Raw genomic sequence first — 26,473 nt, forward strand, 5'->3', positions numbered from 1 at the left:
AAGAGCTGTAAATATTTTTTTTTTTTATTTTATTTATTAATTTGATGGAGACACAGTGAGAGAGGGAATACAAGCAGGGGGAGTGAGGAGAGGGAGAAACAGGTTTCCTGCTGAGCAGGGAGCCCCATGCATGGCTCAATTCCAGGAACCTGGGATCATGACCTGAGCTGAAGACAGATGGTTAACAGCTGAGCCACTCAAGTGCCCCCAAGAGCTGTAAATCTTGCCTTATATCGCCTCAGCTCTAGGCTGGGCTGGCTCCCCAGAATGGAATCTAGGTGGAGAAGCAAGCACATATGGCCCAGTCTCCTTGAACATATAAAGACCTGATAACGTAGGAATGCAGCTCACTCCAAATTACATATAGGCACAATATTTAACTTCAAACCTTGTCATCTGCACTACAACTATGGCCCTCATGGGATGGTCAGTTGGAAGTCTCACCTGAGGGTAGGACCCTTTGCCCAGGCCTCTCAATCAGGACTCTAGCCTGTCTCTCTCCATGAAGCTTCCCCAGCTAATGAGGCTGGATGTTGCAAGTACCCCATCTGATGTAGCTAATGAGGCTGGATGTTGCAAGTACCCCATCTGATGTAACTCTGTCTTATTCCCCTTTACTACTTACTGTTGCTTTTATCTCTGTGCAGATTTCCCTTTTCTTCTTTCTGTTTCTATTAGGTTTTTATATCAATAAAGTGCTTTTTTCTCCTTTGAAACCTAGAGTATGGGTGCTATGAATCTTTCATTTAGAACATCAATTTTTTTCTTTTTGCTTACATTTACTCGTAATTTTTTATTAACATATAATGTATTATTTGTTTCAGGGATACAGGTCTGTTTTAACTCTTAATTCTATTTAGCCAGTGCTATTTTTATCTACCAGTTAACATGAGTTTATGGCTTCCCTGATTGTAACCATAGGTTCCTCAGTCAGACATATTTTTTCACTGTTTTTGGCTTTATCATTTTCTGCCTTGCTGGTTAAAAAGACTGTTTATAATTAAGTCCCATCTCTCTGAATCACATCATTTGGAAAGTGACAATATAACCAATTCTCCTTCTAGACTTTTGGTGAAGTGGAATGAGTCACTTATAATTTCTTCTGGCCTGATTGTTTTCATAAAAGGATTGTATGATTGGTCTTGGTCCCTGATGGAAACAGTATAGCTAAGAACAAATTCTTGTCATTGAATGTGTTAGAAAAGTGAGTGGGATATGACTTGAAAGTCAAGAACTTTCTCAATATCTATAATTGTAATGCTTTGTTCACTATTCTGGACATTCAGATTGCATACAAATACAAATTCCTAACCTCCCTTCCAAGGGCAACAAGAGCTGTAAGTGGGTGGGAACTCCCTGAGGGGCAAAGGACCAAGTGAAGGTTAGGTTACTTGTGAAATATAATTGGAAGAGGGGCCTTGGTGAAGTAAAACTTTAAGGACTCTCTGACATTTTGCTAACTGCTGAGTAAAGACTGGGAAATGCTTGGTCTTTGTCAAGATGGCAGAAGACTTAATAAAAGAAGACATTAAAATGCATATATTGTGCTGTACCAGCACATCAGAAACATTTTTTCCATTTTATTTTATTTTAAGTGTTCCAAAAGTCATCATTTATGCACCACACCCAGTGCTCCATGCAATACATGCCCTCCATAATAACCACCACCAGGCTCACCCATCCCCTCACCACCTCCCCTCCAAAACCCTCAGTTTGTTTCTCAGAGTCCACAGTTTTTCATGGTTCATCTCCCCTTCTGATTTCCCCCAACTCACTTCTCCTCTCCATCTCCCATTGTCCTCCATGTTATTCCTTATGCTCCACAAATAAGCAAAACCATATGATAATTGACTGTCTCTGCTTGACTTATTTCACTCAGCATAATCTCTTCCAGTCCTGTTCATGTTAATATAAAAGTTGGGTATTCATCCTTTCTGATGGAGGTGTAATACTCCATTGTATATATGGACCATATCTTCTTTACCCTTTTGTCTGTTGAAGGGCATCTTGGTTCTTTCCACAGTTTGGCAACTGTGGCCATTGCTGCTATGAACACTGGGGTAGAGATGGCCCTTCTTTTCACTACCCACTTTTCACTTTTCATCTGTATCTTTGTGGTAAATACCCAGTAGTGCAATCGCAGGGTCATAGGGTAGCTCTATTTTTAATTTCTTAAGGAATCTCCACACTGTTTTCCAAAGTGGCTGCACCAACTTGCATTCCCACCAACAGTGTAAGAGGGTTCCCCTTTCATTTTAACTTCCAAACCCTCCTTTGAGAATGGTTTTATTCTGGGTAACAGAGAAATAACAAAAACTCAGGGTTAAGTGATTTCTCAAGGTGTGTATGGTACATCTTCTCTTCCATCTGAACCATATCGAGACTTGAGGGACAGCCCTCTGCCCCATTCCTAGAGGCTTTCTCCTGGTTCATCCACTAAGTGGACAGGTGGTAGTTTTTGCAAAACTGGGAGGAGAATGGTTGGAGAGCAGAAGGCTTATGCCTGTGAGATAAACACTCCAAGAATGGGGAGTGTCTAAGCATTTGGGCCTGTTGCCTCATGGATCAGCTAGTACCCCATCTTAGTTCTCTCAATCCTGCATGCATGGGAACTCCTGCTTGGGTACAGGTAGGGGTTAGTCACTGATGAAGAATGATTTCGCTGACCTTGGGTCCCAGGGGAACACCTGACTTCCTTGCCCTCTTTAAGAACAAACCCACAAAGAGACCTTCCCCCTGGGTTCCCTTTCTGACCCTCACTCCTGTCTCCCTGGCTCTCTCTCCTTTTTCTTCTACCTTTCGTTCACTCATTTTCTTTCCCGTCTATTCCACTGAACTTCTCTTCCACCTGAGACTTATTCTGTTCTCTTTACTTACAGTTTCTCATCTTGCCCACTTGTGCTCACCTCTGAGCTACTCAGTCCTCAGCACAAAGCTGAACAAGCCATGCATGTCCCTCAGGTACCCTTGTATCACAGCTGTTCTGCACATGGAAGCTGACTGCCTGGCTCCTCTGTGGATGCTCAGCTGATGCTAAGTCCTCCTCTAACTGGCACTTGGCAGTGCTTCAATATGTGTGGTTCCCAGTGCTGGTGGTGAAGCTGGGCCCCTTTCTTCTGCATACCTGCCTGGTCTTCTGGCTATAGTCAGACTCTCACATCCCCAGAGAGATAGGCAGAGGTCCTCCAAGTATGGTTAGGGACATGAACTTCATCTTGCCTTCAAGTCAGTAGATATTGAATATCAATGATATTATAGAGAACGTTGATTAAAGTGGAGGGTATGTCTGGACCACAATCTTTGTCCTCAGGGTTTATACCTACAGGTTTTTAAAAACATTACTGCATAATTTAAGTGTATCAGGTTGCATTGAATACAATCCAGTGTATTTTATTGCAGTGTTAAGCCTCACCAGGGCCTTAATGCACCCAGAATGGTGTGAAGCCAGTAGTCAGGCTCACCTAGAGCCCTGTTAGGCCACAAGGTGACATGTATCTCACTAATGTTTTAATGTATGAATACGCTTCATGGAAGGACTTCTTTGAGAGTAGTAAAACCAATCCATGCCTGTGGATAAAGGAGAAGATGGTTGCTGCCTGGCAAGGCAGAATACTGGATTGTAATTCTCTAAATACCTCTCCTGGGGCGCCTAGGTGACTCAGTGGGTTGAGCCTCTGCCTTCGGCTCAGGTTACAATCTCAGGGTCCTGGGATCGAGCCCCACATCAGGCTCTCTTCTCAGCAGGCAGCCTGCTCCCCACCCTTTCTCTGCCTACTTGTGATCTTTCTCTGCTAAATAAATACATAATCTGTAAATGCCTCTCTTCTTGGTATTTTCTAGCATATGCTCGATCATATCCCTCCTCATCCCCTGAGGAGGGAAAAGATAATGTTGGTAACTTATTGCTGGGTTGGAACAAACCTGGCATTGTTTTGTCTTTGGCATCACTTCTGATTCCATGGTTTCCATACTGGGCAGACACCAGTGGTACTCTGGTAACACTGCTTTCAAGGCACAGAACCTGTTGCTCAGTGACCAGACCCCTAGTTACCTAGATAACTCCATGGACTGTTAATATATAATAAAGATGTTATTTTCAGTTCTGGCCCAGTTCCTGCCCTACTGATATAAATGTCTACCAGAACTCCTTACCAGACCCCAAATAAATGTTCTTTGGCAGATGCAATAAGCCACCACTGGGATTCAAGTTTATTACAAATATCATTATTATCACAGTTGATTTTATTGAGGGTCTCTTATCTATTCCACATTGAATGGGCTGCTATGGCAAGGAGGTGAAGAACAAGTTATGGCTTGAGCACTCCCCCTTCTTATAAATGTATCTTCTTCTGTATCTTTTTTTTTTCTTTCTCTTTCTCTTGTAAACTCCTCATCTGTATCTTTTTTTCTTTCTCTTCTTTCTTTCCTTGGATATCCTGGAGCTCTTAGGAAAATGTGGAGACTACAATGATTGAAAATTGTTCACTAAAAATGAATATTTCATATAAATGCATTAAAAAGAAAATTCACCAATGGAAACTTTGGGAAGTTGAGAAAGATGTCCTATGAGGTTGGCTCCAGTGTACTCAGAATATATGCCTAGGAAGGAACAGGCAGGCCCTGAACACAGAAGACTTCTGTTATTTACTTTGGCAGCTGGGTGCTGCCAATGTGTGTGTGTGTCCAGAAGTTGGGGGTTGGAGGAACAGTTAGTTGGTAATTAGGACCCTGTACCTAATGACACAGTTTGGTGCTGTTGAATTAAACTTTCTAGGCCCACGGCGGGGCCACTCCTAGAGAGGGTGCCACATCAGCAAACTGAAACTTTGGTGTCCCTGTAAATACCCCACTTGACTAGAAACACAGTATAGCCATCAGCCAGATCCCAAACGCCAAGCCAACTCCGGGCCTTCTCACCAGACACAAGGTAGACTATGTGGCTTCAGACAAGAAGGCATTTTCTGTTTTTCTCTTCCTTGTTCATTGTTCTTTAGTTTTTAATCCTGTAAAAATCCTCTGCCTTATACCCCATATTGCCGTGCTCCAAGCAAAGACTATCCACTTCATGAGGTGTTAAGTAAATTTGTGTTGGGGCACCTGCCACACTCAGTCTGTTAAGCGTCTGACTTCAACTCAGGTCATGATCTCAGTGTCCTGAGATGGATCACTTTCAGGCTCTGTGCTCAGCAGGGAGTCTGTTTATCTCTTTCCCTCTCCCTCTGCACTTCCCCCTGCTCATGACCTCTCTCTCTTTCTCAAATAAATAAAATCTTTAAAACAACTTGTTGGTGTCCCTCAGTTTGGTTCCTGGAGTCCAGAGTCTCTCATGGGTGGGGGATAGGGTAACTGGGTGACTGGTATTAAGGAGGGAATATGGTGTGATGAACACTGGGTGTTATATGCAACTAATGAATGCTGGTTAATTGAACGTAGCAATAAAAAAATAAAAATTGTTGATGTCATCTACATGGTCCTTGTAAATCATTTTTAATACTGCAAAGACTTATAATTCTGTAACTATTGCTTCGTGACCTTGGAAAATATATCCATCAACTCATGGGCATATTCATTCCTGGGGAACCCTTAAGATCTTGTATTGATGAAAAACTATTTTCCAAACTAATCTTTCCATCCCGGAAACATGGAGGCTTCAAGAAGATATTCTGAGTCTCTCTTCTCTTATATGTGTTCTCATGGAGGAGCACTACCGGGACATTCCAGTAACAAACTTTACAATTGTCTTTCTTTGGGATCCTTCCCTCTTTTGTTTCCAGCCTTCATTCCCTCCAATACCTGTCTGCCTTGTACACTTTCTTCTTATCTTCTACACTCTTGCCATCATCTGTAGTATCTGACAAGATGATATATACCTAGCAACGCTTTTTCTGATACATGGTATCCCGTACATGTAATTTAATCACCAAATACTCAGCATAAGTCTCAGTACATATATTTATACTTTTCCAAAGCCATGAATTTCTTATTAACCTATACAGGCAATAAATTCCTGACTTTCTTACCAGGAATACTGGCTCTTTCTACCCAAAGCATCCAACTGTTTGGGTGGCATCCCTTGGGTGCCATCCTTGTTAGTGAAAATGGTGACTACTTTCCCTTACCCACAGCAGCCCGACAACAGATCCACTATTACTCCCTGTCTGGGTGGGGTTTGAGATCCTCAAAATCTACAGTACCGATACCTCAGTATAGAAGAGAATAAAGAAAGAAGCTCTGCTCTGCCTTTGGTTAATTTGCACACTTATTTTCTGATAGATAATGGGCTCACTTCTGGGAATACGAAGCCATTTAACTCAGAGTAGTTAATGTCCGATTCCTCAGATTCTGCCACTGCCTTAATCCAAAGCTGGACTATTTGGCAAGTTTTTCTTTCTGTTAGTCTATGCTCTTGGTCATTATAGTGCCTCCCCCCCTCAACCTGATTTAAACTCTGGGGGTGTAAAAACCTGGAGGCACAAACAGGGGTTAAGAGCTGAAGAGCACAGCAAAGGAAACAGATAATTCATCCTAGAGCTCTGAATCATTCTAGAGATACCTGCCTCTATTCCCACGGAGATTCTGGTGTTTTTTTTTCCCTCCCAGCGTATATCTGTCTAGTAAGGAAGGGGAAGGCAGATTTTGGCTTTTCCCTATTTCAGCGATCTTCAAGAAAAGATCATTTGGAAGCCCAGTTTTTGGGGGAGTCTTTGGGATATATTCTTATGTCTCATCATCTCTTGACTGACATATTACTGCATTTCTCTGTAAGTTTGTTTAAACCAAGTCTCTACACCCTCCCCTGCTCTGCCATTACCTGTTACATATACTAATATAAGATACACTGGAACTTCTTACTGACCTGCTCATGAGTCTTTTGTTCCCTGGTGCCACAGATATGACCCCGACCCTGGCCAAGGTCTTGGTTCCAACACCACCTTTAGATCATACCCAGAAGCCATGCTTCAGGGAACATTTGTTTCAAAAGGTCCTCCCCAAGGCCCATTTCTGCCTCCTCTGTCCTTTATTCTCCCAGCCTTGGGAATTTGGAGCTTTGGAACAGTGATGCCCCAAGGTCTGGAGCTGTTTCCTGGTTTGTGCACCAGGAAGGCGATTAATTTCAAGCATCACATACTGGTAGGAGAGAAAAATTAAGGAGGGTGGAGATTTTGCTCCATGTTTGGTTTGTTTGTTTCTGGAGAACTCCCAAGACTTTGCCTCTGTATTGAAGTATATGTGGATATACGGATCAGAGCAAGGCATTAAATTTCCCACCCTAACTCCCTTGATCCAGATGTTCAGCTGGGTCCATCATGATCCCAGAGCTCTGCTCTCTTTTTCATAGGATTCACCTTCATCTAAGTGAAACTGACTCCTCAGTCCTTTATTTCTTAAGAGTTCTTTCTCTCATCTCTCCATGCAATCTCTGAAAGGTATGGAAGGACAGAAAAAGGAAGAGAGAAACTTCTGGAGGTGTCAATCAGATGTACCCACTTGAAGACTTTCTAAAACACCTTGTTATCCTAACTTGTTTTCTATTAGTCTGCTATGGCAGGTTCCAGGATCACTGGGCCCAGAGATAAAGTCAAGGAGGATTTCCTTTGATGGAGTTTAGACCCCCTTGAATTGATTCTCAAGAGCACAAGGAAAGGATGCATTCTAACATAGTTATGAACTTATATTTTTGAGGGTGTTACATGAAAGTACAACTTAGGATGGCCAAATATTTGAAGGCATTACAGGATATAATAAGACATTCAGAGGACATAGAGATTCAGAAACATAATCAGAAGAACCAATAGACACACAGAGATTGGGTCACTTTAATCTTATTCATTGTGATCAAAAACATATTTTGTACAAGATTTTCCATGCTGTACTTTCTGTAATACAGTAGGTAATAAGACCTATAATATCATTATCCTGCTGGAGCACACTGTCTAGAAACTATGAAAGGAGAAGGACAAATGTCATGCAGACAGATACACAGTTGCATTCAATAAAAATAAATAAATGAAAAAAAAAATAAATGAGTGAATAAACAAACAAAGAAACAGTCCATTAAGCTGATCTGGTAAAGATTATTTATGATCCTGGAAGCTGTTCTAAAGGTCTGGTTCCATGTTTGTTTTTTCCATACTAGTCACTAATCCCAGTAGTTCTGGAAAATTCTCACCTTTCTATGGACAAGATTAGGTGCAAGAGTCAGACACCACTGTATGAAGGGAAGTGACGAGTCACTGGGTGGCCCCTTGTGTAATCCTAGCATTTCATACTTGATCTTCTGTTCATAATAATATCTTTTCTGATTCACTTTGAACCTGTTAGCTGAGGGACACCTGGGTGGCTCATTAGTTAAGCAGCTGCCTTCAGGTCATCTCATGGCCTGCCATCAGCTCAAGTCATGATCCCAGGGTCCTGGGATGGAGCCCCACGTTGAGCTCCCTGCTTGGCAGAGAGCCTGCTTCTTCCTCTCCCTCTACCTGCCACTCAGTCTACTTGTGTTCTCTCTCTATTTCTCTGTCAAAAACAAAACAAAACCAGAAATGCCTATTAGCCGAATCATAAGTACCAATCTTCAGGTGGCCATAGGAAGGTGAACTCTTGCATGTCTAGACTATGTACAAAATCAACTTTGGCAGCTATTTGGAGCCAGAAAAGGTCATTTTTATCTTCTAGCCACCAGCATTGCCTCCCTCCTCTCCCTTTCTCCACACTCACACATATGATCAACTGTTGGTTGGGGCTGATATTTTTTCACATTCCAGGAACCCCCAACTAGTCTTAACTGTGGTGTACTGTCAAGCTGGAGCTTTAATACCACTTTACTATTTGAGAATACAGATCTCTGTTCCCCATACCTAGGACAACTCATCAAGACATTGGTCATCTGGATTAGGTATTATATCTCTGTTGTCATATTTTTTGCATATATTCACATATATATTACTAAAAATAATAATATTTAACCAGTGTGTTTATCAAACATTTAACTGAATGAATTTAGATACAGTTTCCCTAGGGTTCCCATATTGAGCTGATGATAGGGTCAGTCTCATTGTTTCACTCAGTGCAATTTTCTAGAAATAGCAACTATTTCTATATTAGCAAAAAGATATAGCTGAATGTCTGGGATTAAAAGTATCAGCTAATTATATCAGAGCCAAGACATATAGACTGTACGGAAAATCAATGGGCTTTGACTCAAATAGTAAGAGACCCATACTGTAGATCTAAGAATCATATATCAGGTGCTTAGTGTCATTGAATAGCACGGGTTACCTGAAAAAAGAGTAAATCAGTTGGACACTTGAGAGAAATGATTGGTGCTATATATATATACGTATATATATATATATATACGTATATATATATTTATATAGTGTTTTATATAAAACATAATATATACTTACATATATATTGTGCCATGCACAATCCAGCAATAAATGTACCATGTAAGATCATATTCTAAATACCAGAGAGAAGTAGGTTTCCACTGACATGTTTTTTCCTAGTTGATCCTACCAATGAAGCTGTCAGCTTTCTCAAGCTCCCTGAGTTAATCTTTGGAGAGCAGTGTGTCAAAGTTATGCTCTAGAATTAGGCAGAGAGAATAAGCGAATTATGCCACTCTGGATCTGCTTGGTTTTAATGCTATAGATAACAGGGTTCATAAAAGGGGGGAAAAGGAAGTAGACATAGCTCATTGTGATGTGGACCACACGAGGAGCATGTTTTCCAAATCTGTGAATGAATGTCAGACCAACTACAGTGACATAGAAGACCAGGATGCAGCAGATGTGAGAGACACATGTGTTGAGGGCCTTGGCCCTTTCTTCTCCAGAAGCAATGCCCATGACAGTCTTGAGGATCAAAATGTAGGAGAAAAAGATGGTGATAAAGTCCAACAAGACCATTGCAAATACAACCACAACTGGATAGAGACGATTGAAGGTGATGTCAGCACAGGCTAACTTGATAACATCTTGGTGTAGACAGAAAGCATGAGAAAGTACATGGGATTGACAGTAATGAAACCAGTGAAGGCGAATAATAATTGGCATAATTGATAGACCAGCCCTTATCAATACCCCTATCCCAATCTTCATTACCTTGGTGCTGGTAAGGATGGAAGTATATCTCAAGGGGTTGCAAATGGCAACAAAACGGTCATAGGCCATGGCAAGTAAAACACCAGATTCCACGATAGAAAGAGTATGGATAAAGTAGGCCTGAGAGAAGCAGGCTTGGTGGCCAATCTCTCTGTGATTCAACCATAGGACACCCAGAACTGTGGGCATCGTGGTCAAAGTCACTCCAAGGTCAGTGGCTGCCAACATAGCTAAGAAATAGTACATGGGCTCATGAAGACTATGATCATCCCTGATAAGAAAGAGAAGGGTGCCATTACCAAGAAGTATGGAGACATAAACCACCAATAATGGGATGGAGATCCAGTGGTGTGCCTTCTCCATGCCTGGGAAGCCAGTAAGGAGAAAAGGGGAGGCCGTAGTGTTGGGCCACATTGCAGGCCTTGCAAAGAGGAAAATACTCCCTTTGGGTAATGCAGTAGAAACTCTAGTTCTGTAGAAGTTTGCCCCTGAGTGTGCTACCTGTTCATAAGATGTTTACCAGTCTTGACTTCCAGTGATAGCAGGAATAATAACTTAGTCATTCTTTCGAGATTCCTAGGAAATGGGAGAATAGAATGTATTAAGAACTCTATGTATCATTCAGGGTTATTGGACAACATACTGGTGATAAAGCAATGTAGACCAATGTAGATGGTTGATGTCCTTACAAATTATATAATCCTTACAAATTTGTCCTTATTTGCCCAATATTTGTCCTTACAAATTATATAAACAATAAAATAAAGACAAAATGAAAGAAGATAAGGGTATATTTGAATAGTGCTGTAATAGTGGTGGGACTTACAGCACGTTTTTCATGGTGCTCCTTATTTTGACTTGGGATCTTGTAGGTAGATGGAAATGTTCCCTAGAATCTAAGAAACCTAAAAAATTAGTAGAAAATTAGTACTGTGCAATGCTGGAAAAGCAAGTATGAACATCAGATGGGAAAACAAACACAAAGAAAGAAAAATCAGTCAATTAATCAATAAATAAAATAGACTTAGTTGATTTGAGGGAATGAATAATAATCATTATGCCTGGATGAAAAACTGAACCTCTAAAGACTTTGGAGAAGCTACAAAAACGATATGAGTTAATTATATGTGTTTATCTCTAAAACACATAGACCTCAAAATCTATATGAGCCCCAGAGCCATAATACTTTAGTTATTGGTGTACTGTGTCTCAAAGAATTCAAAATTTCATTATTGATACAAAAAATGAACAATAAAAATGAGATTTTATGATTAGTACTTGAGAGCACTATTTGTTAACTGCACAAATCACCTATTTGGAAATACAAAGAGAGAAATTAGTTATTTTGGCAATTTCAAAGAGGATAATTTTTAAAATCTATGGAGTCTGATGACAAAAGTGAGATAGCTCTCTGACCTTTAAATTTCAGGTATCACCTGGTGTAGGTAGCCAAATTCTGGGAGTAAAGAAAGCATACATTGGTGGCATCATCCAAAGACAACGAGGGCCATCTTCTATTATGGCTGGTATGGACTGAATATCTCACATGCTTTGAAAAGAATACCTTTGTGTGAATTTAATATATGAATCTAAGGACATATTTTGCCCATGAAAAAAAGGTCTGCAAGATTATTGGGCTTTCACCTTCAGAAGAATTTTGTTGTGTTTCCTCTCTGTTGCTTTGTAACAATAATGATATTGGGAAAGTCAATTAATCTTGGGCATTAGTTTTATTATCTTTAAATGATACTAACAATTTCTGTCTTGTTAAGTGATGCTCTTGATAGAGGTTGTAAGAGTGGAATGGGATTGCCAATGAGGGAAGTGCTTTGCAAGGGGTAAATTATTCTTCACTTCCGAAGCTTTGTTAATGAGAAGAACCTCCTTGCTCTCATCTTGCTGAGCTTCCATTATGTGTCAGGACATTAGGACACTACATAGGTCTCATCTTTATTTTTAATTTTTGGTAAAACCTTACAATAGCTTATTTCCCCCTTTCCACAGAGTCATATTGGTTATATGTCCAAGGTGATACATAAAGCAAATGGCAGAAGCCTTTTTAGGCACTATGGATTAAAAGACTACAGAATGGTGAAATCTTTGCAGTATTTTGGAGTACAACCAAGCTTACTGCCTCTCTTTTCTGTTTTCATACTGAAAATATGAACATTTTACTTGATTTACTCAGACCTACTTTTGTTGGACATGAGATTATCTGTAAATTCTTGTGGTTTAAAAATCCTAGACTTTTGCCTTATCCCTGCAGCCACCTGTCATCTCCCAGAGTCTGTTTTAGAATGGAGTTAGGTTTTCATTAATGAGAAGCTAATTCCCAAAGTCTCAAACCCTGCTGTGTAAACTGTGGGCTCAGAGCAGACAACCTAGAGATCCTGCTCAGACTTTTATCTTTTATTGGTTCCCTCACCTTCCCTTAGATTATTTTCCTGACACTTCCTCTAACCCACCTCCATTAAAAAAAAATAAATAAATAAATCTCCTAACCTTTGTCTATTATCCTTCTTTTTTGGATAGTTCAAATTTATAATCCATTCTTCTGTTTGTTCTATTTGAAGGGCTTCCCATGGCTCCATTCTCAATACATAGTTTTTAGGAGAATGCCTTGCACATAATTTGTGTTCTTTTCTAGTTACTGAATGATTGGTTTGACTACACATACAAATTTATTTTCTCACTATCTTACATGCCTGATTTTGAGCAGGTTCTCAAATCATCAAAGCACATAGATTGATTGGTACTAAGTTGCTGACTGATTCTGAATACATAGTTGTATGTCCCCAGCACATAGAGACACCATGAGGGCTGTTATAAGAGATATGGAGAGAAAAACTACTCTATCATCAGTTCAGGGAGTTGAATGCCTATTGCAGTCTGTGTGCTTTTCCAGGTGCTGAAGATACACAGCTATTCAAATAGCTATCCTAATCTAAAAGCACACACATGGGCCACGCTCCATCCAAGATTGATTTTGAGTTGGTCTATTAGTCCTGGATGACAGTGATTATTCTCCAGAAAGTGTTTGAACCTTTGATAATTACAGAGCTACCCCTTCTCAGTCTTTTGGGAGAGATTCTATCCTTGTCACTGATCTAGGCTTCTAGAGGAAAAGACCATGCAGGAAATCACAAGGTTAGAATGGAGGTCAGAGAGGCTATAGGTGGAAACATGGAGAGAGCAAGAATTAGAGCTGTGCAATTCATTCCTGAGTCTACACGCATCATCTGGTTTGTTCCCGTTAAGTCTTCTTTGCTTCACATGTTCCAGAATCTGTCCTTGGCCTTATTTTATACATCTGAGAAGGTAATCCTTAAAGAAGCCAAGTTTTAGAGATTTTGGAAAGACTTAAAGACCCATGGTGATTCTCCATATCCTTGACAGAGAATGCTATCATGTTCTCCTGCCCAAAATCCAGCTCCCTATTTCCTGCCCTCTCTACCCGGTACCTGCAGTGAGCCATCAGAGAAAAGATTCAGTATTTACCCTCACTGACCTGAATTTTGTTTCTCTTTCATTCTTCATTCCACAGGCATGAATCTGGAGTCCTTAGCTTTATGAAGAACTCCGTTATGATGACATTTTTTTTCATAGTCTGCACAAAATCTTGGCAGGTAAGAACATTTATTTCAGAAACTCATTTCTGCGGTCCATTCTGGATTTGGGGCACTCATTGTCTCTTCCTCTCTGTACCCCTCAATCCCTTCATTTGTCCCTCCTTTCATCTTTTTTTTTTAAAACTTACTTGAATGCTTGACTTTGGAGATCTGGGACTTTGAACAGCAGTCCCCAAGGTCTCTGTCTCTGTAGGGGAAAAAAAAAAAGGTTTAAATAAAAGCTCCGTTGCTAGGAGAGTGATTAGTTGTTTATATGTATCAGCATATGGAAGGAAAAGTAGCCTAGCTAGGAATGTGGACTGAAACTGAGTTATTGAGAACTCCCTACTTATCTGTGGGTACTCCCAATCCTTATCCCTAAAATGAGGAATGTGTGCAAATTATCACTTTGCTAAAGAGTTCTCCCTAACCCATTATCTTTCCCCTAGTCTCAAAGTCTGGCTGAAGCCAATGGACACTGTCTCACAGAAGGGAGGTCCCCAGTCCAGTCCTTGATTTCCTCTTTTCCCCCTGTCTTGTCCTCCATTCCCATGTTCTTCTTAAGAAGACAGAGCAAGGATGGCAGTCACAGAATAATTTTCTTAGCCCAAATTCATGATATCACTGTATTCCCTACAGTCACTCTCTACCCAGAATCTTATACTTTCACCTGATAACAGTATTTCCTGTCACTGGGTGGGTTCTCCAGAAATAGATATGAAGATCAAGTTTGGGGTGAAAGTCATTTACTAGAGGTTAGACTTTTGAAAGAAAGGAGGGAACAGAGCTTGGCAAAGGAAGAACTCAAACTTAGATACAGGTGGACAAATCCTCAGCCAACACAGCAGAAAGCTGTGGAGCAGCTTTTTATTACCCAACAGTATTACCACTTGTTGGAGTTGAAAAGACTAGAATTTTAAGACCTCTCCTCACCTAAGAAGGAAGGTTATGTCCTTGAGCTATAGTACCCTGCAGCTGAGAGAGACCCTGCAGAAGCTGAGTTCCAGGCTGTCTTTTGACCACACTCCCAGAACTGGGCAGCAAGTCTTTCCTGGAAGGGGAATCTGGCCTTCAGATCACGAGGTTTAGAATAATTTCCTTATACCCTATATTTGGAGGATATTTTGCAAAAATTTTCAGATTTACATCTCTTAATCTAATCACTGTTCCCATCACTCCCACCAACTGACCGATGGATAGTTGGAGAATATTATCCAGCATTCAAGGAATATCTCCTGTGTTTCACTAGTTCCCATCAGCACAGATGGTTTCCTAAATTCTACGGGAGCATACGCTTGAGTGTTTCAATACAAGTTCAATAAGCAAACAAACAAAACATACATTATATTTTAAGGGTCTTTGTTTACTTAATTTTTTATTTTAAAATAAATATAGATTCATAAATTGCAAAAATATATAAAAGAAGATCCTATAGATCTTTCATCCAGTTTTTTCCAGTGGTAACATCTAGCATAACTACAGTACGATATCAAACCCAGAAAATGGACATTGGTCAATGGTGACTTAAATATCACCAGTTTTACATGCACTCATTTGTATGTGGATAGCTTTATGCAGTTGCATCACGTGTAGGTTCTTATAAATACGATCATAGCCAAAGGACAAAACCAGTTCATCTCCATAAGGCTACCTAACGTTGCTCATTTATAAACCTTCTCACCTCCCTTCCTTTCCCCTTCCACTTGTTCTTAACCTTTAAGATCTACTTATCTAAGCTCCATATCTAAAATTTTGTTATTTCAAGAAAGTTACGTAAATAGAATTATTGGCTGGCCGGATTCCTCCCTTCCTCTCTTCCTCTCTTCCTCCCTCCCTTCCTTCCTTCCTTCCTCTTTCTTTTTTCTTTCCTCAGCAAAATCTTCTTAAAAGTGTCGATTTGTTGCATGTATCAATCCTTTGTCTTCTTTCTTTGCTGAGCAGCAATTCATTGTATGAATTCACCAGTTTGTTTAAGTATTTGATGATTGGAGAACATTTATGTTGTTTGGCATTTTAGGCAATTATTTTAAAAAGCTGCTATAAATATTTGCATACAAGTTTTCGTATCAACATATATTTTCATTTTTTTCCTGGGATAAAACCCCAAAAGTAGTCTTATGGTAGGCCATAAGACAAGTGCATGATTAGTTTTATAAGAAAATGCCAAGACTTTGCCAGAGTGGCTGCCTCTTTCTGTTCCCACCAGTAATGCAAGAATGATCTAGATCCTCTGCATCCTTGACAGCATTTGGTGCTATTTTTCATTCAGGTTATTCTATAACGTTATAGCAATATCTGATTGTGGTCTTAATTTACATTTTCCTAATGGTTAATAATGTTGACATCTTTTCATGAATTTATATGCCATTTGTGCATTCTCTTCACTGAGATGTTTGCTCATCCCTTTTGCTTATTGTCTAATTTTATTGTTTGATCTTTTTTAATATATTGTGCAGTTTTGAGAGTTCTTTACATTTTCCATATACGAATCTGTTGTCAGATATGTTGTTGCAAATATTTTCTCCCAGTTTGTAGTTCATCTTTCCATTCTCTTAACAGTGTTATTCCATGTCAAGCATAACTCTTCACTTTGCCTTAGGCCCCAAAGATTTTCTCTTGTCTTGTACAAGTTTTAGAGTTTCATACTTTACATTTAAGCTAATGGTCCATATCCATTTTGAGTTAACTTTGTACAAACTGGAAGTCTTTCTTCCTCCACCCCTCCCCCAGAGATGGCTAATTACTCCAACACTATTCATAGAAGGGGCTATCATTCCTTCATTGAATTACTTTTGTAAGTTTGTAAAAAAAAAAAATTCTAAAGTGTCATTGGAATTTTGATAGGGATTCCATTGAATCTACAATGTCTTTGGGTTTTATACAGGAGTGTGGGAGAAGCAGACTCTCCAATAAGCAGGGAACCCGATGCAGGGCTCGATCCCAGGACCCTAGGATCAGGACTGAGTCAAAGGCAGACGCTTAATGACTGAGCCACCCAGGTGCCCCTTTATGGACATTTTAACAAAATTAATTATTTCTATCCATGAACATGAAATATCTTTCCATTTATCTGTGTCTTCTTTAATTTATTTCATCAGTGTCTTATAATTTTCAGTGTATGGATCTTCTACCTCCTTGGTTAAATTTATTCCCAAGTATTTAATGGTTCTGTATGCGATTGTGAGTGTAATATAAATTGTTTTTTCTCTCTTTCTCTCATTTTTTTCGGATAGTTCATTGTATAGTACAGAAATGAACATGTTTTTTTTTTAAGATTTTTATTGATTTGACAGACAGATCACAAGTAGGCAAAGAGGCAGGCAGAGAGAGAGAGGAGGAGGAGGAGTCAGGCTCCCTGCTGAGCAGAGAGCCTGATGTGAGGCTCCATCCCAGGACCCTGGGACCATGACCTGAGCCGAAGGCAGAGGCCTTAACCACTGAGCCACCCAGGCACCCCCAGAAATGAACATTTTTATATGCTGATTTTGTAATCTGAAACTTAGTTGAATTTGCTTACTATTATTTTTTTTTTTAATTTTAGTTATCTATTTGATAAAGTGAGCGAGAGACAGCAGAAGCCAAGGGGAGGGGTACCTGGGTGGCTAAGTCATTAAGCATCTGTCTTTGGCTCAGGTCATGATCTCAGGGTCCTGGGGTGCAGCCCTGCATCAGGTTCCCTGGTCTGCAGGAAGCCTGCTTCTCCCTCTCCTACTCCCCCTGCTTGTGTTCCCTCTCTCACTGTGTATCCTCTCTGTCAAATAAATTAAAAACAAACAAACAAACAAATAAACAACAACAACAAAAAACCCACCAAAAACAAAGGGTGATGCAGAGGGAGAAGCAGACTCCCTGATGAGCAGGAAGCCAGGTGTGAGGCTCAATCCCAGGACCATGACCTGAGCTGAAGGCAGATGCTCAATTGGCTCATTCACCCAGGTACCCCAAATTTGTTTATTATTTCTAATGGTTTTTCTGTGGATATTTAGGATTATTACTATATAAGATCAAATCATCTGCAAATAGAGATAATTTTATCTTTTCCTTTCCAAAATGGGTGTTATTTACTTATTGCCTAATTCCTCATGTGGAGCCACTAAAATTTCCAGATAGCCAAAGCAATCCCAAGAAAAAAGAATAAAACTTGAAGTATCACACTTAACTGATTTCAAACTTTATTACAAAACGAGGACAATCAAAAGAGTATGGTACTGACATAAAAACAGAAAAACAGACCAATAGAACAGAATTAAAAACCAAGAAATAAACTCACACATATATGGTAAAATAATATTTGACAAGGGAGTCAAGAATATTCAATGGGGAAATTCTTCTCAATAAATGGTATTGGGAATAATGGATATTCACATGCAAAATAATGAAATTAAACCTCCATCTTACACTACCCATGCAAAGTAACTCAAAATGAATTGAAGACTTAAATGTAAGACCTGAAAGCCTAAAACTGCTGAATAAAAACATAGGAGAAAAACTCCTTGACATTTAACTTAATGAGAAGTTTTGGTTATGATACCAGAAAAGCAAGTAACAAAAGCAAAATTAAACTGGTGGTACTACATCAAACAAAATGCTTCTGCCTAGCAAAAGAAACAATCAACAAAATGAGATATCTTACACCTGTTAGAATGTTTATCATTAAAGAGACAAGAGATAATAGAGGTAAGTGAGGATCTGGAGAAAAGGGAACCCTTGTGCGCTGTTGGTAGAAATGTAAATTGGTATAGTCACTATGGAAAACACTATGGAGGTTCCTCAAAAAATTAAAAAAAAATGGAACTACCATATTATTCAGCAGTTAGCTTCTGGGTACATAGCTGAAGGAAGTGAAATCACTATCTCAAAGAAATAGCCATATTTCCAAGTACATTGTAACATGATATACAGTAACTAAAACATGGAAACAACTTACATATGTAACAACAGATGAATAGATAAGGAAAATGTGAATATCAGAGTTTCTTTATCTATATCTGTATAGACATAATGGGGTATTATTTAGTCATGAGAAAAGAAGGAAATCGTGTCTTTTGTGCTAAGATGGATGAATTTGAAGGCACTCTGTTATGTGAAATTATGCTAAGGTCAAATAAAGAAAGAAAAATATTGTATGATCTCACTTATACGTGGAATCTAAAAAACAAAACAAAACAAAACAAAAACCCAACTCACAAATAGAGTAGAATAGTGGCTGACAAGGGCTGGGAGTTGGGGGAAATGGGCAAATGTCGATCAGAGGGTACACAGTATAGTAACTACAGGTAATAGTAAGGGGTTATGTTCTTGAAAATTGCTAATAGTGCAAATCTTAAATGTTCCATTACACACACACACACACACACACACACACAAGTGGTAATTATGTGAGGTGATGGAGGTGTTTATTAACCTTATTGTGTTAATCATTTTACAATATATATGTGAACAAAGTCCTCACCTTATATACCTTAAAACTTATGCCACATATTATGTCAGTTATAGCTCCATAAAGTTGGGGGAGTTTTTAAAAAAGTAAAAGTGAAAAGAAAATTTTAAAAATCAATTAGGCATATCTATGTCAGTCTATTTTATTTCTGGGTTTCCTATAATGTTCCATTTTTCTATATGTCTGTCCCTCCATCAATACCACACAGGCTTGATTATTACTATAGTTGTACAATAACTCTTAACATTGAATAGAGTTATTCTTCCCATCTTATTATTTTTAAAAATTGTTTCAGTTGTTTAGCTCTTTTGTCTTCCACATACATTTTATAATAAGCCTATCTATGTCTATAAGAAACTAAGCTGGGATTGACAGGAATTGTTTTAAACCTATGGATTGATTTGAGGAAAATTGACCTGTTTACTGTATTGAATCTTCTGATCCATGAACACAGTATGTCTCTCTTTTTACATAGGTCTTCATAGATATTGTTCATCAGAATTTTATAACTTTTATCATCCAGTCCTGTATAAATTTTATTGTTTATACCTAAATACACATTCATTATTAAAGAGGTTATATAACTTTCTCATGTCTACATGGCAAGTGTACTGGTTTTCTAGAGCTGCCATAACCAAGTACCACCAACTGCATGGCTTAACAAGCAGAAATTTACTGTCTCATAGTTTTGGAAGCTAGGTGTCCTGGATCAAGGTGCTAGCATTGTTGATTTCTTCTGAGGCCTCTCTCTTGGCTTGTAATTGGCCATCTTCTCCCCATGTCTTCACATGGCTTTTCTCCTGTGCACACTGATATCTCTCTATGTGCCCAAATTTCCTTTTCCTCTAGGGACACTAGTTAGATTAAGGCCCATTGTGATAGCCTCATTATAACTTAATCACCTCCTTAATAAGCCGTATCTCTCAATGCAGTCACATTCTGAGGTACTGAGAGTTGGAAAAGACTTCAACATATGAATATTTTGAGGTTGACAAAATTCACCCTATAATTAGTAACAGTTGATGATTCTAAGAGTAATCATTTGCATCTCTGATTTGCATTAAACATTAATTCTAACAAAGTATAGTAGAAACCCAAACAGATCTTCAGGGATAGGAAATTTTTTCATGGGTACTATATGTTTATTTTCCTTTAAAACCAGTAACAGGAAACATGCCATGGTCAAAGGAGAAACTGCAGATATTATCATCTGTGGGACTGAAGTGATGAGATGTGCTTGGTTGAACCACTGTTTCATAAATATGTTCATGTCATTTTCAGGAAGACAAAAATTCTGGTGAGGTGAAGTCAATAAAGGAATGATGAAGACTGCAGAGAATAGATTCATGTTGATTACTAGGGAAGGCTGACTGGCTTTCACCATGTTGACTCCAGTCCATCTAACTTTCCATTCTCAAGCTAGCTTTGAGATAAATCAAGCAGAAAATATAATTAGCATCCAGAAGACTTAGAGGCACCTGAGTGGCTTAGTCAGTTTAGCATCTGACTCTTGATTTTTGGCTCAGGTCATAATTTCAGAGTTGCAGGGATTTAGCCCTGTGTTGGGCTCTATGCTCAGCATAGTCTACTTAAGATTCTGTTTCTTCCCCATCCCCTGCTCCTCCTCCTGCTCTCACACTCACTCCCTCTCTCTCAAATCAATAAATAAATCTTAAAAAAAAAAAGAGAGAGAGAGAGAGAGAGAGAGAATTCAAAAGTCTTAGTTAAAAAGATGCATTTAGTTTCCTCTTGGGAAAGAGTTGAACCTTGAAGTAGATGTGGAAGATAAATGGTCTCCCATAGGAGATAACAAGTTCTACCGGGGACATAAAGATAAGCCCTCTGATTTCTTGCACATGAAACTGCCACCTGAGGCTCTATTAATTCCTTACCTTATTTGGAGAAGATGTTTTAAAACCTTGGGGAGATTAGTTAAATGTTCCCTCTCCTTCATAGGAGGAATTAGGATAGAGAAAATGTTTCTTAAGATCTGCAGTTGGCTGGAAAAGAAAAAACTCTGGGGAGGTGCTTTCTTTGCTGACTGCATCTCTTAGCTGACTTTAAGAAGGAGCCATATGATCTGAGTCCTCAGGCAGAACTCAAGAACCCTGCTCCTTATCCCTAACATCCAAGAAATGGTGCATGTGAGTATGGGGAAACACATAGTATATACAGGAAAAGGGTACTAGGACACTCCTCAAAGTTGTCTAAAGAGAAGACAGGGGAAAGAAGGGAAGGATCTGTATAGCTCTTGGTTCTCTATGAGTGCACAAATCTCAGTCTGAACTTGGTAGCACTTGGAAAGAGATTCAGGCATGAGTACATCAGACTTGCCATGCTCCGTGGTATGAATATGGTTGACCCTCTCACATGTCTCCTGTCCTTTCTAGGGGATGAACATAGAGGCATCTTTTATTCTACAAGATATTTAAATGAAGCAGGGAATTGTTATAGCTTTAAAAGGTAGAAGATTACCTGAATTTCAACAAATTCAACTATATATTTTTTCTTAGATCTATTCTAAATTTTCAAAACCTCTTTCCTTCCCTATGGTCTTTCCTCAGCCTTTGAATCTTTTCTTAATGTCTTTCTTAGAAACTATAAGAAGCTCTTAGCTGAAGACATGTGAATTTCTGACAGCATGGAGTATAAGGTAGATCTGAATGGAATTCTTAGAAATAGAGAAGACGATACTGAGATGAATTTATTGGCAAAGTAGAATGGATCCCCTCCACTTTGAATAGATTTCTCTATCATGATTTATTACTGTGTTACATATTCTTTTATAAGGTGAATTCTTCACAAAATTGCTGTTTAAAAGTCAGAGAAGTAGGGAGAATGAAGCTGTATTTATTTTATTTATTATTATTATTTTTTATTATGTTATGTTAGTCACCATGCAGTATGTCATTATGAAGCTATATTTAGAACACATAAGAAGAGAATAGCTATGTGGGGTTAATAAACAATAGTCACCATATTTTCAATAAACACTAAATTTATATATCTTAATCCTGAAGACAGAATATGGACAATGAGAAATGATTCTACTAATTCTCTATCACTTAGTGTCGGCCCAAAAGGGCTGAATCACTGCCTCATGCCCAGTTGTCTGGCACCTTTCCACTGTTAGAAACTTGGAGTTTAATCTCATCTACACAGGTACATGGTTTTCTTTGAGAGCATCTTAGGTGTGGTGGCTTCCATGGGCAAAATTACTTCAAAGAAGAATAACTAAATGAGAATGCCTTTTTTTTTTTTTTTCTTAATTTAGGAGATAAAAACAGCTCGAATACACTGCTATGGTATGTAACAAGAAAAATATAGGATATCTATTTGCTTCAAGTCATCCGTATTTACTGATAACTCTTGATTTCCTCGTGATTACAAATATATCTTTCAAACTTCCCCTTTTGAGTAAATGACCTCACCATTGTCCCATTTGCTCAAGCCAGAAATCACACACACAAAGAAATAATCTAATCTCATTTTGTTTTTCCCTCATTCCCATTTCCAATATATCAGCAAATTTTGGTACTAGCTAAAAAATACATCTTTATCAGTTTACATTTTCTTTATTTTCACTGCCCTCGTAGTCAAAATCAGCATTCTCAACTGTATTATTTTGATGTCTCTAACTACTTATCCTTTCTTTGATCTTGCTTATCTATTCTTCACAAAGCAATCCAAGTGATAAATTAAAAATGCAAATTTCAGTATGTCACTAGGCCCTCCTCCATTGTGATTTTTAAATTCTCCAATGTGTTTTCATCACATTTGTAGTAAAACAAAGTTCCAGTGTTATCTATAAGGCCCTGTGAGACCAGACCACTTCCTGGGTCCCTGATGGTACCTATTGTCTCTCTCTCTCTTGTTTGCTCACCAAGCTCCAGACATGCTAATTTCCCCCTCTAAATGGAACAGTCTTCCTCCAGATCTTCATGTGGCTAGCTCTCTTTGTTATTCAGGTCTCAGCTCAAATGTCACTTCTTCAGAGATGCAGTTCCAGATCATCCAAATTACTAAAATGTATGTAATATCATCCCCAACAATCTCTATTAAATAGTGCTATTTTATTTTCAAATTGTACTTCTATCTATCGAAATGTTTCTTATTTATTTTCTAACTTAATTTATGGCTTATAGGATCAGTGACTGTTTTATTAGCATTTAATTCCAGTATTTAAAATGTCATGCTTATCACACAGTGGATGCTTAAAAAAATATAGGGTGAAGTAATATATATGTATATATATAATTGTATAAATGCATATGTGTGTATGTACATATAGCTGTATGTACATGTATGCATGTACATGTATTTACATATAATTGATGTATATATATAATGGGTTTATGTATATACATAACATCTTAGGTACTTTACTAGGTGCTGAGCAAGGCAAATAAAACACAGTTTCTATATTCACGTAGTCCATAATCTAGTGGCAGAAGAGATGTTGAGACCTTCATAAAGGACATACCTCTTTTCTCTACTAACGGAACTCTGTAAGCAGCAATAGGGCTCTCATTTATTATTGCTTAAGACAGGTTCAGAAGTGCAAACCTGGATATAAAAAGAAGGAGATCAAGAGGTTGTATGTTTAAATACAAATGGAGAACTTGAAAAGGGAGAAATCAGGTTCAAGGGAGTTATGATAATGGGTCTACAGAAAAGTAATAAGAAAGAGAAAGAAATTACATGGAAATAAGTTAAATTTTATCAAACTGAAGGATAAAGCCAATCATGAGCCATCTCCTTGGCTGGTCTAAGCATTTATTCCAGCTCAAGGGTCTATAATTATCTAACTTCCAATTAGTCCAGGCTATTGTAATGAATTGTGAGTAGCTCTGTAAGGACTGGGAGGAGGCTATTAAGCACATAATGTTTGTCTTCCCAAAACTAATCGATGAAGTAGGGAGGCAAAGTACCTCTGCCTCTTATCTGTCTGTTCCTTAGCAATGGTCATCAGAGAAGCCCTGCATATGCAGGATATGTGAATTAGAAATCACTGTGAAGGCAAGTATAGTTAGGTCGGGGTTGAGTTCCTTGAAATTCTTCAAGTATGGATTCTTCTGCATCGTTGATGGAAATGGTTTCTAAGTGTAATGTGTATCAGAAAATTCTTGGGGAGTTTATTAGCATGAAAATGACCATACGACATCAAGGATTTAATTAACAAGGTAGAGGATGGTCCCTGGAATATGCAATTAAGAACACAGAAGATATAAGTTGTCTTAAGAATATGTTTTGAGAAGCAATGGCTTATACTAATGTCATTATTACCTTTAAGAGAGAATTCTGAGATGATACAATTGGAGTGATATCTTGAAAGTGGAGTTTCATTTCTGTGATTATAATTGAGAAAAAAGGACACCTTTTCTGGATGGACCCAACATGTGGCCCAACAGTAGTTCCAGTTCCTTTCTGTTGACTGGTTTTCCAGGCTTGGAGGCAGTTCACCACTGGATTTCCACACCCTTCTTTTTCATCTACATCTTTATCCTTCTAGGCAACAGCACCCTCCTTCTTCTTATTAAGGAGGACCACAACCTTCATGAGCCTATGTACTATTTCCTGGCCATGCTGGCAGCCACAGACCTAGGGTTGACATTGACCACAATGCCCACGGTGCTGAGAGTCCTCTGGTTGGATCACAGGGAGATTGGAAAAGTGGCCTGTTTTTCTCAAGCCTACTTTATACACTCACTTGCCTTTGTAGAGTCTGGTGTTTTGCTTGCTATGGCCTATGATCGTTTTATAGCCATTTGCAACCCCCTTAGATATACTTCTATACTCACTAATAATCAAGTGCTGAAAATTGGGCTGGGAGTTCTGATGAGGGGGTTTGTATCTGTTATCCCTCCAATTTTACCCCTATACTTTTTCCCCTATTGCCATTCCCATGTCCTCTCCCATGCATTCTGCCTTCACCAGGATGTCATCAAACTGGCCTGTGCTGATACCACCTTCAATCGCCTGTATCCAGTTGTGCTTGTAGTCCTTATATTTGTGCTGGATTCTCTGATTATCCTCATCTCCTATGTGTTGATACTCAAGAGTGTCCTGAGGATTGCCTCCAAAGTGGAGAGGGCCAAGACCCTTAATACCTGTGTCTCCCATATCTGCTGTGTCTTGGTTTTCTATGTCACAGTGATTGGATTGTCTCTGATTCATCGGTTTGGGAAGCAGGTCCCACATATTGTCCACCTCACTATGAGCTACATATATTTTCTTTTCCCTCCACTAATGAATCCTATCATCTATAGTGTCAAAACCAAGCAGATTCAGAGTGGCATTCTTCACCTTTTTACTACACATAGAGTTGAAGCATGATCTCTGACCATCATAGTTCCTCACACAGAATGTGAGAACTCTGGGTTTGGCAGAGGAGCAAAAAAGTCTCATATCAAACACCCATGATCAGATATCTTGTTAAAATAATTGTGAAAGTAGAACTACAATTGGCCCTACATTATCTCTGTAAACTCAAGTCTTTGGTCTAAACTAATTTGTGCAATTTTTTAGGAGAAAATTTGTGTGTACTGTTTGCCACTCAATTTCTGTGATAACAAAGGTGTGTCCTTTTAAAGGTATGTCTGTAATGTATCTAAAATATATTTTGGGGGGTTAAGAAGATGGTGGACAGGAACAGAGTTGTAAGGATATAAAATAATAGTTAGTTTTCATAGAATAAAGTTTGTCTATTTATAGCTAATCCAATCTAACTCCCATGAATTGCCCCACAGATGTTCACACAATTTTGGCAACCTGTATGTTTGGCAACTGATGGTCTGGAATTTTCCTGTAAAGAAGTATGAATTCTTCCTCACTGAGTGTTATAATCACTTATCAGCCCAAACATATCATTGATGTCTCCCCTCTCCATCAAATGATCATGAATTTGTCTCAAGAACTATAAGCTTATATTTATTTCCCAAGACAGCACCTACTTAAGAAAACTCATTTGTGATAAGAGGAACCAAGTATAAAAGAGAGGAAACAGACATCCCCATACTCCTTTGCTTTATTCCTTCATTCTTATTCTACTACTCCAACTTTAGCTGTGGTGTTGGTACCATCTCCAGAACATATACCAGTAGTTAAGTGGAAGAGATGGTTTCCTTTCCCTCCTTTTACTATGAAAAGGCTTGAGGGACAGAAGGAATAGATTTCTACATTTTGATTGAAATTTTCTGATGAGTTGGGAAGGGATTGAAGGGACTGCCACTCAAGTCAAAAATAGCCTCCAAGAGTGGAGGCTGTGTTTTCATTAGGGCAAAGAAGGAAGAAAGTGAGCCAGGAGAAGGAATATATAG

At 38.8% G+C, this 26,473-nt stretch overlaps 2 protein-coding genes across 2 annotated transcripts; one reads left to right on the forward strand and one right to left on the reverse strand.

Moving 5' to 3' along the window:
- Positions 1-9,581: 9,581 nt before the first annotated feature.
- LOC132011462 (olfactory receptor 51B6) lies at positions 9,582-10,520 on the reverse strand. Its single transcript, XM_059390076.1, has one exon. The coding sequence runs from the start codon at positions 10,518-10,520 to the stop codon at positions 9,582-9,584; it is 939 nt and encodes a 312-aa protein (XP_059246059.1).
- Positions 10,521-24,551: 14,031 nt separating this feature from the next.
- On the forward strand, positions 24,552-25,490 carry LOC132011466 (olfactory receptor 51B5-like). The gene has a single exon (XM_059390088.1). It carries the CDS (start codon positions 24,552-24,554, stop codon positions 25,488-25,490), a length of 939 nt encoding a protein of 312 aa, XP_059246071.1.
- The last annotated feature ends 983 nt before the right edge of the window (positions 25,491-26,473 follow it).

Source organism: Mustela nigripes, chromosome 1 (genome assembly GCF_022355385.1).
Source record: "Mustela nigripes isolate SB6536 chromosome 1, MUSNIG.SB6536, whole genome shotgun sequence".
NCBI classification, from domain to species: domain Eukaryota; kingdom Metazoa; phylum Chordata; class Mammalia; order Carnivora; family Mustelidae; genus Mustela; species Mustela nigripes.

What these genes read in the sequence shown, in the direction of transcription:
- LOC132011462 (XM_059390076.1), bottom strand. Translation starts at nt 10,520, where the DNA reads ATGTGGCCCAACACTACGGCCTCCCCTTTTCTCCTTACTGGCTTCCCA.
- LOC132011466 (XM_059390088.1), top strand. Translation starts at nt 24,552, where the DNA reads ATGTGGCCCAACAGTAGTTCCAGTTCCTTTCTGTTGACTGGTTTTCCA.